General features: G+C 41.7%; 1 protein-coding gene across 2 annotated transcripts in view; it reads left to right on the top strand.

Annotated features, from left to right (window-relative positions):
• The window catches only part of ABCB1 (ATP binding cassette subfamily B member 1), a 108,715-nt gene extending 94,637 nt beyond the window's left edge, over window positions 1-14,078 (top strand). For both annotated transcript variants that reach the window (XM_029928262.1, XM_029928268.1), the window contains 5 exons: window positions 2,615-2,771; window positions 3,258-3,455; window positions 8,887-9,093; window positions 12,549-12,695; window positions 13,473-14,078. In XM_029928262.1, coding sequence (XP_029784122.1) covers window positions 2,615-2,771; window positions 3,258-3,455; window positions 8,887-9,093; window positions 12,549-12,695; window positions 13,473-13,676 — 913 coding nt within the window. In that variant the 3' untranslated portion in view covers window positions 13,677-14,078. The remainder of the gene's footprint in view (window positions 1-2,614; window positions 2,772-3,257; window positions 3,456-8,886; window positions 9,094-12,548; window positions 12,696-13,472) is intronic.
• The last annotated feature ends 2,062 nt before the right edge of the window (window positions 14,079-16,140 follow it).

Raw genomic sequence — 16,140 nt, 5'->3', positions numbered from 1 at the left:
GAGGGTTGAAGGGGAAGGGGGAGGGGGGAAAAGAGGTGGTGGTGATGGTGGAGGGCACTTAAGGGGAAGAGCACTGGGTGTTGTATGGAAAACAATTTGACAATAAAATATTATGGAAAAAAAAATAAAGAAAAAAACGGCCTCACCCTAAAGGAAAAAATGTGAAGAACATCTATTCATCACAAGACACTAATTCAGAAAGTGAAAAAGACAAGTTCACAGACTAGGAGAAGATATTTGCAATGCATATAACCACAAGGGCCGATATCAATGATGAGGGAAACAAAATCAAGAAAAATTTAGTTTAAATTAAATTCCCTTACAGCCTGCAGCCCATTCATAGATGTCAGAGACCTGCAGTGTGTAACTCTTCCCAAGACTTTTATGGCTGGCTTCATGCCTTAATGTTAAAAAAAACTAAAAGCAACCTTATCTTGACAATAGCTTAAATCTTTAGGGTCATCTGAGACCCTGCTTTCAGCATCCAGAAATTCCCTGGAAACTAACTTCATCTCTACCCCCTTCCCAAACCTAAAACTGTATAACCAGTCACAACTCAAAACCCCAGTTCAGCTATTTCTGCCAATGGGTCCTGTCCCCTTGCTTTAATAAAATCACCTTTTTGCACTTAAAAAAAAAAAATTGAAATGGCCAAATTGTGGAAAGAGCTCAAGTGACCTTTGACTGATGATTGGATAAAGAAGAAGTAGCATATATACACAATGGAATATTACTCAGCCATCAAAAAGAATGAAATCTCTCCATTTGCAACCATGTGGATGGAACTAGAGAGTATTACTAAGGGACAGAACTCACAGAAAGACAAATGCCATATGATTTCACTCATGTGGAATTTAAGAAACAAAACAGATGAACACAGAGGGAGAAATAAAGAGAGAAAAACCAAGAAACAGACTTTTAACTGTAGAGAACACATGGGGATATGTGACCAGCAGGGATGTGGGTGGGGGGATGGATGAAATCGATGATGGGTATTAAGGAGGGCACTTACAGTGAGCACTGGGTGTTACATGTAAGTGATGAATCACTGAATTCTACACCTAAACTAATAGTATAGTGTATGGTAACTACCTGGAATTTAACAAGTTGGAAAGAAAAAAATAAAGATAAAAAAAATAAAAGGCATGTTGAGAAATGAGTCCACAGTGTTGAAAAAGACAGAAGTCATCAAAGAAACACAGCACCTTTAAAAAAATAGTCCAGTAACGGCTCACTTATGCAAAAGAATGTACATTTTTCTTCCATTTGAAAAAAAAACTTCTGAACAACAAACATAATCAAACTTGCTACTTCCTGAAACAAAGAATGGAAACCAACTTAGGGGAAGTGCCCAGCGAACAAACATTGAGCCCTGGACTTGATATACTGTGGAGTTTTCCCCAGCTTTAAGCTGCTGTGATTTTTATGTCATAGGTTAAGAATATGAGTGCATCCTGAAAGCCGCATGCTACCTGTCTCTCTAAGGAACTCACTCTGCTGTACAGCTCACATGTTTTCTAAGCACCTGGTATAATTTCAGCACGAATGTCCGGATCCATTATTATTTTTAATAGTTGACACACAATGTCACATTACTTTCAGGTGTACAACATAGTGATTCCACTTCTCTATATGTTATGCTGTGCTCACCACAAATTCAACTACCATCTTTTACCGTCCAAGGTTATTAGAATATCATTGGCTGGATTCCCTCTGCTGCACCTTTTGTTCTTGTGAGATACTCATTTCAAAACTAGAAGCCCGTGTCTCCCGCTCCCCTTCACCCATTTTGCTCACCCATTCCCCTCTGGCCACCATCAGTTTGTTCTCTGCTTTACAGGTCTGATTCTACTTTTGTTTGCTTGTTTATTCATCCGTATTTTTAGATTCCACATGAGTGAAATCATATGGGATTTATCTTTTTCAAAATCTGACTTATTCCACTTAGCATAATGCCCACTAGGTCCATCCACGTTGTTGCTAATGCCTGTATCTGCTGTTGATTGCCACAGTCATGCTACATGACAACCAACCACCAACCCCCAGTGCCATACAATCGTAAACATTCATATTCGCCCACAGGTCTGTGGGTCAGCTGGCCGGTGCTGCTGGTCTGGAATGGACATAGCAGATTGCATGTAGGCTTACTCGTCTGTGCGGGGCACGACAAGCTGGTTGTCAGGGTCCCCACAGATTTCTTCTATCTGTGCTTTGTCCTCCAGAGGCTAGCTGGGCTTGTGGTGGTGGCAGAGAGAAGCACCCAAAGCCCTCTGAGTCATAGGCTTAGAACTGGCAACAGTCATCTTCACCACATCCTGTTGGCCAAAGCCAGTCACAGGCCAACTCAGAATCAAAGGGTAGGAAAACAAATTCCACTTCTTAAATGGAGAAACTGCAAAGTTCCAATACAAAAAGGTGAGGATACAGAGACAGATGAAAAAGGGAGCCCTTTAATAGTCTATTACATGGACGGGAGCTTACGAGAAGTGTTGACTTGTTTTATTTTTTTAACTTGTGTTTTACACTGTTTGAGGCAATGCTGTCTCTTGTAGAACTGTCACCTGTCTAGCATTATAGCCATAACTCCACTCGTGCTTTGTCTTTGTGTTTGCAGGGTATTCTCAGCTATTGTCTTTGGTGCCATGGCAGTGGGGCAAGTCAGTTCATTTGCTCCTGACTATGCCAAAGCCAAAGTATCAGCTGCCCACGTCATCATGATCATTGAAAAAATCCCTCAGATTGACAGCTATAGCACAGAAGGCCTAATGCCCGTGAGTTTGAAGTTTTGATGGTATGGGTAGGGTAGTGAAAGTGATGAGTGAAAGTACTCTAAGAGGAAATTTAATAAAATCTGTGTCCTTTTTTATTTGTAGGTAATAAAATGAAACTTTCTAGATCATGAGGTCATTTTAATAAATGCTAATAATGTCTGTTAACATCCAGTAGTTTTGTATAACAAGGCTACAGAGAGATCGAAATACCACCCAATTATAAGCAAATCCTGTTAATCGGGTTTTATTATATGTAGGTTACTCTATTCTTAGAAAACAGATTTGAATTATCACATTTGTATCATATTAACAATACAGGCTATAAAAACACTGAACTCTCTTAGATTTTACTCATTATATTCTGGCAGTTACAAATACAGCCTAATTATAATAATATAAGTTCTCTGTCTTCTGACACCTAGTGATGGAGGGGGTGCATGTTCAGGGTCACAGTAATCATTTCTGTTGTTACTGTTATGGTTTTAGAATACGTTGGAAGGAAACGTGACCTTTAATGAAGTCGTGTTCAACTATCCCACTCGACCAGACATCCCCGTGCTTCGGGGGCTGAGCCTGGAGGTGAAGAAGGGCCAGACGCTGGCCCTGGTGGGCAGCAGCGGCTGCGGGAAGAGCACGGTGGTGCAGCTCCTGGAGCGGTTCTACGACCCCTTGGCCGGAACAGTGGTGAGCACGCTTTCTTATTCACCTCATTTTAAGTGTTTCATCATCAGAATGCCCGGATGTGTTTAGTTCTTGACTATAAGCCACAGTTTTTCCACTCATTAAACAATAGGCTCATTTAAAGTTTGACATCCTAGATAAGATCTCCAAGCTGTGTCTGTGGCCCCAGCCAACCTCTCTAGCCTCTCTCTCAAATTGCCCCTCTACCCTCCTTTGTGAGCAGCCTTATTGCCCATCTCCCTTCTCTTCCTTTGGTTACGTTTATGATTCCATGAGAGGATCCAGCAAAAATTTAAGTAGCCAGAAAAGTAGAGGAGAGGGAGGGGTGCTAGGAGAGACAAGTGAGGCAGGTGCCAGGGATGGGGAATGTTTCGTGAAGGAGAGAGTAGTCAGCAATGACAGGTGCCGTGGACAGGTAGGGTAGAATGAAGACTGAAATGACATGATAGGATTTGGCAATTTAATGGGCTACTTATGACATTTTAAAGTATTTTCAGTGAAGTGTTTGTGGGGAAACAGTCTAGTCTGGCTGAGGGATGCCTGGAAGGGGAAGTGGAGACTGGGTGCAGATCATCTAGAAGATCAAAGGTGAAAGAAAGGGCAGTAAAAGCAGCAGCATGAGTAGGGAAGCAGAGCCCTGGGAAGAGGTTCAGGAGGGGGAAATCTTGAGCATTTTTATGGCTGAGGACAAGATAAAACCATTGAGAAAAGGTATTGAAATAGCTTCTAAAAAGTGAAATCAACAAATTTAGGAAGCAGATAACTATAGATGGATTCTTTTTTTCTTCCCTGAACTAAAAGAATAAATGAAGGGTCAGATTTGTTCATTCAACACTCAATAAACATTTACTCAGTGCCTGTCAGGGTACTAGGGATGAGATAGGAGTCATGAATGGAGCTGTGTGACTACATTGGAGAACAGGAGAAGAATCAAATGAGGAAGGGATAGGATTTATAGCAAGAAGTTTTATTTAGTTACTGGTTATACTCAGAGGTGTTATTAAAAATATTTAACAACTGGAATGGCTTGGGCACTGACCAGAGAAGAATGAATGCCTGTTCCATACAGTCACATTGATGTCCCAGCTCCACATGGGCCCCACTTGTAGTAAAGACTGCTGTGGAAATAAAACTTTAATAAATAACATATGCCCGCTAAATATTTTTTATAAATAAAAAAGAAATATTTTAACTTATGACTTACTCATAAATATTTTTATTGTATTCTACTCAGTCTTTTTTTTAACAGCTACGTAAGCTTTGTCCCCTATTTTTACTTTCTTGTTTTATATTTTCTGTGAATTTTGATTTTATGCTTCAGTTTTGTGGTTGAACTTTGAACAAAGTACTCTAAAGGAAAAGAGAAATGAAGCAGTTACAGGAGGAAATGTTAGCTCTCAGGACAGATTATGGTCTTTAACAGATGTTGAGTAAGCAGTATATTAAATGTTGAGCTCTAATAAATTATAGGTGATAATGTCTGTCCTCAAAGACTTTCACTGAAGATATGGGGCATATACTTTGATGAGTTTTATAAAAGATAGGCCTAGAGTTGGTTCTTAAGAGATAAGTAGAGACATTGCATGAGATTGAAAGGGTGAGTAGTCTAGATGTCATTTGATACAAGACACCTGTGAGCTACAGTTGATAATGATTTGCTCCCAATGTCCATATAACCATACAGCCTATTTGGGCTGTAATAGCAGACTTAATGAAAGATCTCATTCTTAAACTTTCAAATTATAACCCATTTAGGAAACCTCATGGCTCCCGACTACACTCATATTCACATGTGTTAGTTTACTACTGCTACTAAAGAGAATTAGCCTGTGCCGTACAGATTTTGCACAGTACATCTCACTGGTACACCTCCATTACTTCCAGAGTCAAAAGGGAGTCTGAGAAATAGTTTTAGCCTTCTGGTCCCTTCATATCTAGAAGGGTAGAGACAGAGGAATATGGAAATGAATGCTGAGTGCCTCGGACAATAACCATCTCAAGAGAACACTGATAATGCAAAGAAAACAGTGACCTTATCTATTTAAAGAACACTATTATCTGCTCCTGTACATTTGTGCTAGAGCTCTGAAATAGTGCCAAGTAGTGCATAGGAGCCAGACTTCTTAGTGGAAGTATCCTCAAGAAGTTTTGTTAATGTTACATTAATTAGTAACCCTTAATAAAACTCAGTTAGTAGGTTAAGAGTAATTAGCTCTTGTTGCCGTGTAAAAATGAGTATGGATCTGAGCACGACTGATCATAAGAACTGAAGAAAGGATGTAACCCTGAGATCAGGAAATTCTCGTGACCATCAGTGGGCCTTGAATTATACTTTGAGAAACAGTGACCTGAGCTGTGGTTCTCCCCTCGTCAGAATGGTCTACAGAACTAACAAACACAGCCACCCGCTCATTCCCGTAGGTCAGGATCTGGTCCTTTAATTTTTCCAATTTTCCCAGTTGATTCTGGTGCCAACCATCATTTGAGAGCCACTGAGCTGATAAATGTGAATGGTGTAGATTAAATTTTGGAGAGTCTTGAAAATGAAGCCACCAAATTGTACAGAGGGGAGGTTGCAAGTTTTGTGGGGCTTGAAGGTTATACATTTCTAGAGACTCTCCGTAAAAGAACACAAAGTTATGAATTCAAAATTAGGTTCAAAAGTGAATATTTACTTCTAATAGAACAAATTATAACAGAATATTGAAACCTTAAAGATTCAGGCCCCTTTTTTCTTTAGACAGGTTATCATAAATACTCACCTGAAAGTTTCCTGACTGCAGCCTGGCCTTCCACCGTCCCCCCACCCTGCCCCCTTCCAGAACACAGTTCAGCTCCCAGCAGTTACCTACAGTTCAGGACCCTTGAAGCTGAACTTCATTAGCTTCACTGTAAGATGACCTGTGGTCTGAATCTTCTCCAACCTTTTCTTACGCCCCTCTCCAATCCATATCATGCACCGTCGTCAAAAGCCTGTTGTCCTAGTCTGGGTATTAGGTGGTGGGTGCCAGAGCTAACATGGCACATTCCTCTTTAAGGGAGGACAGAAGGTATCTTTCAATGATAAGACACTTGGGTTACCAAAACCCAACCTATAGTGAATCTATTCAGTCCTAGCTCTTCTGGTTATTTTGTGACCTGATCCATGTCACTTTGTTTTTTTTTTTTTTAATCTGTAAAATGGAGACTAAAATCACACCTATCCCACAAGGGATGTTGTGAAGTTTAAATGAGAGAATGCATGAGACAAGCTTATCACAGGACCTATACTATGGCCAGGGCCCAATAATTTATCTGTAATCATGGTATCAGAGTAAATACATAGAGCAGAATAACATATTTGTTTGTGCTAATGAAAGCAGCAGTACATGTAACAATCTGGAATGCAGATAGCTGGTCATTTTAATCTGGCTTAATCTCATTATAACCAGTGTGTTTACATCCTCGTTAAGTTTTTATTTCAGCCAGCATCTTTTGAACAGTGTTCACTGATTCCCCAAAATTCCTTGGTCTTTCCTCAGACGTTCATCCATGCCTCAGCCAGAGAACTTCTGCACTGATCTCTTTTATATTTCAGTTTCTAAACATGTTTTCTCTACAGAAAGGATGTTTCAATTAACACAGGTTTTAAGTAGTTTCCAATTCCAGTATATCATGTGGGGATGAAGAGAGCCAAGAGTGTTACTATATTCAGTGGGTCAGGGAAATCATTAAAATGTGATGGGATCATTCAGATTTGTCTAATTATGTTAGTTAGGCAATGTCTGTTTTCCTCCCAAGAGCAGAAGCTTGGAAAAAATTACACCACTCCTTTCCTGAAATTTCCATTTCTCAAGTACAGTGTTCCGTCTAACATGACCTGTTGTTTTGCCACATCCTTGTATGGTTTTTATTGCCTCTCTCCACCTTCTACTTCCTACCTTCACTTAACACTGCAAGAAAGCCTGGAACGCAGATGTTGGAATAGTCTCCATGGCAACTGGGCTTGGTGTTAACAAGGTCATGGCTTTGTTTTCTATCCCTACACTTGCCAGCTTCACAAACAGAAGCCATGTTCCTGCAGCAAAGATTGTACCCTACCCCTGGCCAGCTGTCTCCCAGGGGCACCTAGCCAGACACATGGAACCAAAGGATATATGCAGCTCAGGATACAGTCACCACCACTCTGAGAAAAGCTTGAAGCTGAGTCACTTATGTCTTCAGGGGGGATAAATAGCTCTCACCTGAATACCAGAATTCTCTTGCAAAGTAGATCTTTGGGGCCAACGTGCTGCAAAGCAAGGCTGTGAGGGTCACTCCCCAGGGAGCCAGCGCACTTAAAGAAGAGGTAGCTTCTCCTTCTTACTCCTTTGGCTCAGCATTGTAGACATCTGCCCTCCCCTGATCCCCCCACAGGCCTCTGTCCATCCACTGTAGTTTCAGTGACAGCAGCACAGAGTCATGATTCTCTGACAGTCTTTGAGCACTTAGTGCCCAGCACGGTGCTCAGTGGGCTCCAGACATGATTTCATATCCTCAGTTTTATGAGTTTGGGCCTTATTATCATAATACCCGTCTTACCCATAACAAAACTGTCAGAGAAATGAATTCATTTCCCCAAGATCAACAACTATTTATCGATACAGCAGCCACCTTCCCACACTTAATTCATTCCACTTATCTGCTGCGTCCCATTCTTCCAAAATCTGATTCTTGGAAACCTGACCTGAAAACCTATTGAGTGCTCATGGTAGTTACTTATTTCGTTTAATCTCGGCTACTTTTCTTGTGAAAAACTAATATATAAGAATGAAGGTGCCAGCAAATTTAGTGGTATAAAATAACATAAACTTATCTTAACAAATTCGGAAAGTCAGATGTATAAAATAGATTTCACCTGAAATCAAAGTGTACCCGGAGCTGTGTTCCTTCTGGAGGCTCCAAGGGACTCTTGTCTTACTTTTTCCAGCCCCCGGCCCCTTCCTCGATCTTCAGAGCCAACAACGACACCTTGAGTAATGGTTATATTGCATCACTCTGACACTGTCCTTCCTCCCTTTTGCACGAAGACCCTCATGATTACTTCCAGCCCACCTGGATAATCCCAGATCATCTTATTTTGACATCAGCTGATAAGCTTATACCTTAATTCCCTTTTTTCGATGTGATCTGACATTTAGTGGTTCATGGATTAGAACATGGATCTCTTGGTGGGCCTGTGTTATCCTGCCTACCACATGCATGTATCGGAAACCAGGGTTAACACAAGGAAACATGGCAGTTCATCAAAGCATACAGTCATGACCTTGTTTAGTTAACTTTGATGATCCAAACCCAACAATAAAAATGATGTCCCACGGTAACTTGACAATTTTAATGTATGAAATAACCATACTGATTTTGCTGAGTTAAAAATGTGCTGGCCCTGAAGTTATCTGTGAACTCTCATTTTCAGCTAATCGATGGCAAAGAGATAAAGCACCTGAATGTCCAGTGGCTCCGAGCACACATGGGCATTGTATCCCAGGAGCCCATCCTGTTTGACTGCAGCATTGCTGAGAACATTGCTTATGGAGACAACAGCCGGGTGGTGTCACAGGAAGAGATTGTGCGCGCGGCCAAGGAGGCCAACATCCACCCCTTCATCGAGACCCTGCCTGATGTAAGTCTTTCTCCACATTAGGAGCCCAGGAGCCTGGGGCAGCCTCCCTGACCCACAGCTTGATTTCTAAAGGCCTGGTTTCCCAAAGGTGTAGAAAAGTGAGCAACCAAAATACAACCCCCCTGTACACAACATCTAGCCACACTTCCTATCCCCATTTGCCGTTATGTTTGCCTGACCACCCGATCAGCTCTCCCTGTGAGCAAGCCTGACCGAAAACTGCATATCTGGGGGAGGCCTTTTCCTCTGGGCCTAAGTGTAGGGCTTGCAGGAGCAGGCACAAACCTCTCTACCCCCATTTCTCTCCCGACCTTCCTTCTGCCTCCTTGCTCTCTCCCACGCTGCAGACCTACTTCAGGGGAGTTGGGCCAGGCTGGAGAACTGAGTCCATGTCAGAAAGAAAGCTTTCCTTGAATAGAGCTCAGCCTTTGGAGTGGCTTTCGTACTATGTAATCTTCCTCATTGCACATTTCATGGCTCCCAAGCTCTGCTTATAGGGTTGATTATTGAAAACTTCTTTGGGGCTCTCTGGACTCTTGTCTGTGGATGCCCTCTAAATTCTTTCTGGGAAGTTAGATTAAAGGAATCTCTTGCCTTCTCTTAAGCCCCTTAGGTCCTGCATTTTTTTAAATGTTTATTTTATTTATTTTTTTTTTGAGATTGAGAGAGCAGGGGAGGGCAGAGAGAGGAGGAGGCAGAATCCCAAGCAGGCTCTGTGCTGTCAGCACAGAACCCAATGTGGAGCTAGACCCCACAAACCCTGAGATCGTGACCTGAGCCAAAACCAAGAGTCAAATGCTTAACTGACTAAGCCACCCAGGTGCCTCAGGTCCTTCGTTTTGAAGTCACCTTGATCCCATATATCTATACCCCCTCCCGTTATGACTAATTTCCTTATTATAAGAAAGTACCCCTAAAAATAAAGCTCAGTAGCCTCAAACCAGCTGAAAGGAAATCTCCTTATGCAGAAGGATGGCAAAAACAGCTGGCCCTAACTCTTTCCCAGGGTTTCCTTTACTTGAGGCTCTTCTTCTAACTGTAGCCAGTACATCATAGACCCCAGGGAGGAGGAATTGTCTCTCTTCCCCTCTTTTTTTAAAACTTAACAAAAAATTTTAATGTTTATTCTTGGAGAAAGATGGAGTGCAAACTGGGGAGGGGCAGAGAGAGGGGGAGACACAGAATCTGAAGCAGGCTCCAGGCTCTCACAAACCGCCAGATCATGACCTGAGCCAAAGTCGGACGCTCAGCCAACTGTGCCACCCAGGGGCCCCCTCTTCTCTCCTTTTAACCTTCTCACTCAGCTGTGGATAATCGGTCCTTTCCAAGGCTAGAAAACTTGAAAGATATAGCTTCAATCTCCTTTACTAATGATCTCTATGGACATTGACCATCATATTAGAACTGCTGGATCAGAAACTTTGGAGGTACATCAGTGTGTGTTTTAATAGCCCAGACACCAGGCTACAGTTTGAGAGCCGCTGGGCTAGTGGTTAACAAAGACAAACACAGAGAGTAAATATTAACTAGCTTATTAAATATACCTTGTCCTCTGGCATTCATTATTTGTCTATCACAGGGACCCAACCTTTCTGGGCTCTTGGTCTCTGCACATGGAGCACACACCTATGGATGTCATGATTCTTTTCCTCAATGTCTAGATGGAGAAACAGAAGGCAGAACTCCTTAAGTCCTATATTTTCTGCCCGAGGACCCACTTCTTTACCTGAGTGATTCCTACTAGGATTTACCTCACCCTGCAGGAGGCTAGTCCGGTTACCAGCTTCCTTCAGGGTTACAGCCCTGCCTTTGCCTGCTTCAACAGGATTGAATTGTTTCAGTGCAACCTGGGAATCCGTACACTCACATGAGACACACTTCAGTGCCCCTGCCACCTTTTTTTTTTAATGTTTATTTTCGAGAGAGAGCATGAGGGGGGAGGGCAGAGAGAAAGAGTGAGAGAGAAGTGGATCAAATGGAGCTTGATCCCATGAACTGTGAGATGTGACCTGAGCTGAAGTCAAGAGTAGCATGCTTAACTGAACCACTGCCCCGTCACATCTGCCTTCTGAGAGGCAGCTCTGTCTGGGATGGAGCCAGTCCAAAGCATCTGCTGCAGCCTCACCTGGGGTCCTCTGACTCCATCTGCATGTGGAGATTTCAATCTGAGTGCCGTAGAACTAGGGTGACCAGATAACAGCAAATAAAAATAAGCAATTCTGTATAGGACATAAATTTTTAAGTCAAACTCTGGATACAGCATCAAAGCCCAGTTTTCTTTTCTTTTTTAATTTTTTTAATGTTTTTTATTTTTGAGAGAGAGAGTGAGAGACAATGTGAGCACGGGAGGGTCAGAAAGAGAGGGAGACACAGAACTTCGAAGACAGGCTCCAGGCTCTGAGCTAGCTGTCAGCACAGAGCCCAATGCAGGGCTCAAACTTACAGACCCCGAGACCATAACCTGAGCCGAAGTCGAATGCTCAACTGACTGAGCCACCCAGGCGCCTCCATATTTTTGTGTTGTAGGTTACAGTTCCGTCGGCTCTTGTTCCTGCTCTCCCCTACATACCCTTTTAACTCCTCTTCCTATCATTCTATTGAGTAGTTAATGACCATTACCTACTGTGGGAAACTGTATCTGAAGAACTTAGGGAGAACAATAAAACCAAAAAATTTTAGAGGGGATTTTAGCTTTTAATGTTGGGTATCAAAGTGGAATTCCTTACCATCCATTAAAATTATTGAAGCATTAGAGATAGTTTATAAAACCGGATACCAAAAGGCCAGCATCCCAAGAATTTCTTCCCTCCCTGACTAAAATAATGCAGAGAGTACCACCTGCTGGTTATAAGTAAGATGAGCTTCATTTATTTCTGCATGGCATGTACAATTCAGATTTCCTTCATCAAAACCAATCTTTGTTCCAAATATAAGAAACCAGAAGACTGGAAGGGGACTAACATATTAACAGTATTCTTACTGATAAAGATATTGACTTGTTTACACTAAAACATAACTTCTAGGACCCAAATGTCTATTTTCAAGAAGAGAACTCAAACCTGCCATTTAGAACTCCATTTTTGTTGTTTAATTCTCTGTGAACCCATTCTCAGCTTCTGAACTTAAATTTTTATGTGTATTTATGGTAGGAGTCCTGTTTTCTCTGAGCAAACTCTTTTTTAGAATTATTAGTTCTGGGGCACCTGGGTGGCTCAGTCGGTTAAGTGTCAAGCTTCGGCTCAGGTCATGATCTCGCAGTTCATGAGTTCAAGCCCCGCATTAGGCTCTGTCTGACAGATCAGAGCCTGGAATCTGCTTCAGATTCTGTGTCACCTTCTCTCCCTGCTCCTCCCCCACTCATACTCTGTCTCTCTCTCTCTCTCAAAATTAAATAAACACTAAAAAAATAGAATTATTAGTCCTATGTTTTCATAATAACGAAACCCTGTTCACAGAAATATAATACCAGAGTAGGAGACAAAGGAACCCAGCTCTCTGGTGGCCAGAAGCAGCGAATTGCAATAGCTCGTGCCCTTGTAAGACAGCCTCATATTTTGCTTTTGGATGAAGCTACATCAGCTCTGGATACAGAAAGTGAAAAGGTAAGAATTTAATTCATTCACACTTGAATTGGTTGTCCTTAAAAGGTTTAAATTTGTGCTTCTGTCTTCCACAGTAAAGAACAAAATTCAGCCCGTGTATGTTGATATGTCAGCTGTCAGCGGCATTTAAATGTTTTCTGTGGCTGCTATTCAAGAGAACTAATATGAAATAGGAGAAATCAGTCTTAAAGCACTTACAGGGTCCAAAAAATAGCCCTGGACCTCTGTATTGACCTAAGAAACTATGTTCAGGAGGCCAATTTCCCATTTCGATTCATGGCATCTCCTCAGCGACTATATAAAAAAGCAGGAGGTTACTAATATGGTACAAAAGCTGACGGTACCTTAAGATGCATATTATTAATTATTTCCAGTTTGGGAAAAAGTTGAGTACTCAGGTATCTGAAAGACAAGTTAATTCTGGGACATACACTGTCTTAAAAATGCCGGAAGTTCAGCCTATTTGCTGTATTGCTGGACTGGAGAGCAGCTCTGAAGGATGTCGTGTGGGTGGACACACCTGTACATGTTTCTAAACAACCAGACAGACTGCATTTATTGTCATAACTTTGAAAATAGGTAACTCCTGCCTCAGAACTGATCCAGACTAGGATTATCTTCTGATACGACAGATTCCCGGCTTTGTAAATTCTGTTACATTTCACTGATACCATTATTAAAGGAGGACCTATTGTTGGAAGATAGTGAGCCTCATTATGAAGGAGGAAAGGAGAGGATGTTTTTTTATCAGCATAAATAAATGTGGTTACTAATCAGGTTGTCCAAGAAGCCCTGGACAAAGCCAGAGAAGGCCGCACCTGCATCGTGATTGCCCACCGCCTGTCCACCATCCAGAACGCAGACCTGATCGTGGTGTTTCAGAATGGCAAGGTCAAGGAGCATGGCACACATCAGCAGCTGCTGGCTCAGAAAGGCATCTACTTTTCCATGGTCAGCGTCCAGGCTGGAGCAAAGCGCTAGTGAAATGTGCCCATACAACCATATGAATGTTTTCTACTATTTGTGTTAAAATATGGCATTTAATCAAAGTCAAAAAGCGAGCGCTTCACTGGAAACACTATGTAGAATTATCTGTTTAACATTTCCTTCTGCAGCTGAAGATCATTCCACCAAGTTCAGAGCCTTCAGGTATTATTATTAAAGGAACCAAAAGAAACATTATCAAATGGAATAAAATACTGGTGTTAATTGCATTATAAAATCTATAGAATAATTCAAAGTAGATTTTGTTAATAAGTGTAATTTTTGTTTATATTTTCTTATTTGTAACTTACTGCATTGCTGAAAGATGATAGAAGTGGCAAAAAGTACTGTATGTTTGCATAAAATGCTATAATAAAACTAAACTTTTATATGACCAGAGTCATCTCTTCTAAAATACTTGTACATGATCATCTTCCAGTTGGAATATTGAAGATTTTGTCTGCATTTGAAAAAAAAAAACTTGTTTGAAAACTCTCATTAATTATTGTGAGAATGGTTAAATAGTATAAATAATTACTACTATACATGTCTTTTCACACTGGGTCCTACAGAACCATCTGCTTTCTTGCTTTGTGGGCCTGATCCTTGCTGGTTCTTATGTGTCCACATTATGGTGGCTCTCAAGCCACCCACACACGTCAAGACAGAAATTTGGGGATGGGGGTGTGGTCCAGGATGCACAGTTGTGAAGAGTCTACTCTGATGTACATCAGATGTTTTGCCTTGCTCTTATAAAGGGCTCTTGTGGGTTTAAATTTTTTTTTTCCCCTGAGAGAGACTGAGCCAGAGAGGGGCAGAGGGAGAGAGAGAGAAACTAACTCAAGCAGACACCATGCTCAGCATAGAGCCTGATATGGGGCTTGATCTCACAACCTTGGGATTGTGACTTGAGCCAAAACTAAGAGTTGGATGCTGGGGTGACTGGGTGGCTCAGTCAGCTGGTTAAGCATCCAACTTCGGCTCAGGTCATAATCTCGCAGTTTGAGAGTATGAGCCCCACATGATGTTCTGTGCTGACAGCTCAGAGCCTGGAGCCTGCTTCAGATTCTGTGTCTCCCTCTCTCTCTCTGCCCCTCCTCTGCTCGCACTTCTCTCTCACTCACTCACTCTCTCAAAGATTTAACATTTGTTAAAATTTTTTAAAGAAGAGTTGGATGCTAAACTGAGCCACCCAGGTACACCTATTTTTGCATTAAAAAATGCAATCACTCTTTTTCTGTTTTAATAATGAGTCACTTTTCCCAATAATTGGTCACTTCCAAAGCTGACCCTTCTGGTGGTAGATGTTTGCAAACACAATAAAAAAATACCACAAAAGAATGATACTCTGAATACAAAAGAAAATAAATAAAGGCACTACAAACAAGACTGAAAGGCCAGCTGGGGCCAGTATTTGCCATATTTATTGAAAAGACTTGATGTGGCGCCTGGGTGTCCCAGTCGGTTGAGCGTCCGACTTAGGCTCAGGTCATGATCTCACACTCCTGAGTTTGAGCCCAAGTCACTATCCATGCTGATAGTCCAGAGCCTGGAGCCTGCTTTGGATTCTGTCTTCCCCTCCCCCGCTCTCATTCTGTCTCTCTTACCCTCTCAAAATAAATAAACATATTTTTTTAAAAAAAGACTTGATGGGGCGCCTGGGTGGCTCAGTCTGTTAAGCGTCCGGCTTCGGCTCAGGTCATGATCTCATGGTTCGTGGGTTCGAGCCCCGCGTCGGGCTCTGTGCTGACAGCTAGCTGCAGATTCTGTGTCTCCCTCTCTCTCTGACCCTCCCCTGCTCCAGCTGTCTCTCTCTGTCTCTCAAAAGTAAATAAAAGAAACATAAAAAAAAAAAGACTTGATATCCTTACTATATAAAAAAAATTTTAATGTTTATTTATTTTGAGAGAGAGAGAGAAAGAGCCAGGGAAGGGCGGAGAGAGGGGGAGAGAGAATTCCAAGCAGGCTCCACACTGTCTCCACAGAGCCCTATGCTGGGCTCTGTCTCATGAACTATGAGATCACAATCAGAGTTGGAAATCAAGAGTTGGATGCTCAGCAACAGAGCTACCCAGGCACCCCATAAAGAGTTTTAAAAAGAAAAAAAAAATTGCCATAACCTCCAAAGAAAAATGGGCAAGGACATGATCAGGTAATTGCCAAGAAGAAATACATTCCTTAATTAGATTTATTGTTTTAATTTACATACAAGTTAGCATATAATGCAACAATGATTTCAGGAGTAGAATCTTGAATGCCCCTTGCCCATTTAGCCCATGCCCCCCTCACAGCCCCTCTAGCAACCCTCTTTTCTCTATATTTAAGAGTCTCATGTTTTTGTCCCTCTCCCTGTTTTTATATTATTTTTGCTTCCCTTCCCTTACGTTCATCTGTTTTGTATCTTAAAGTTCTCATATGTGTGAAGTCATATGATACTGGTCTTTCTCTGACTAATTTTGCT

This window comes from Suricata suricatta, chromosome 2 (genome assembly GCF_006229205.1).
Source record: "Suricata suricatta isolate VVHF042 chromosome 2, meerkat_22Aug2017_6uvM2_HiC, whole genome shotgun sequence".
Lineage (NCBI taxonomy): Eukaryota > Metazoa > Chordata > Mammalia > Carnivora > Herpestidae > Suricata > Suricata suricatta.
The sequence above is the reverse complement of the archived record's forward strand: the minus strand, read 5'-3'. Positions and strand labels throughout refer to the sequence as shown.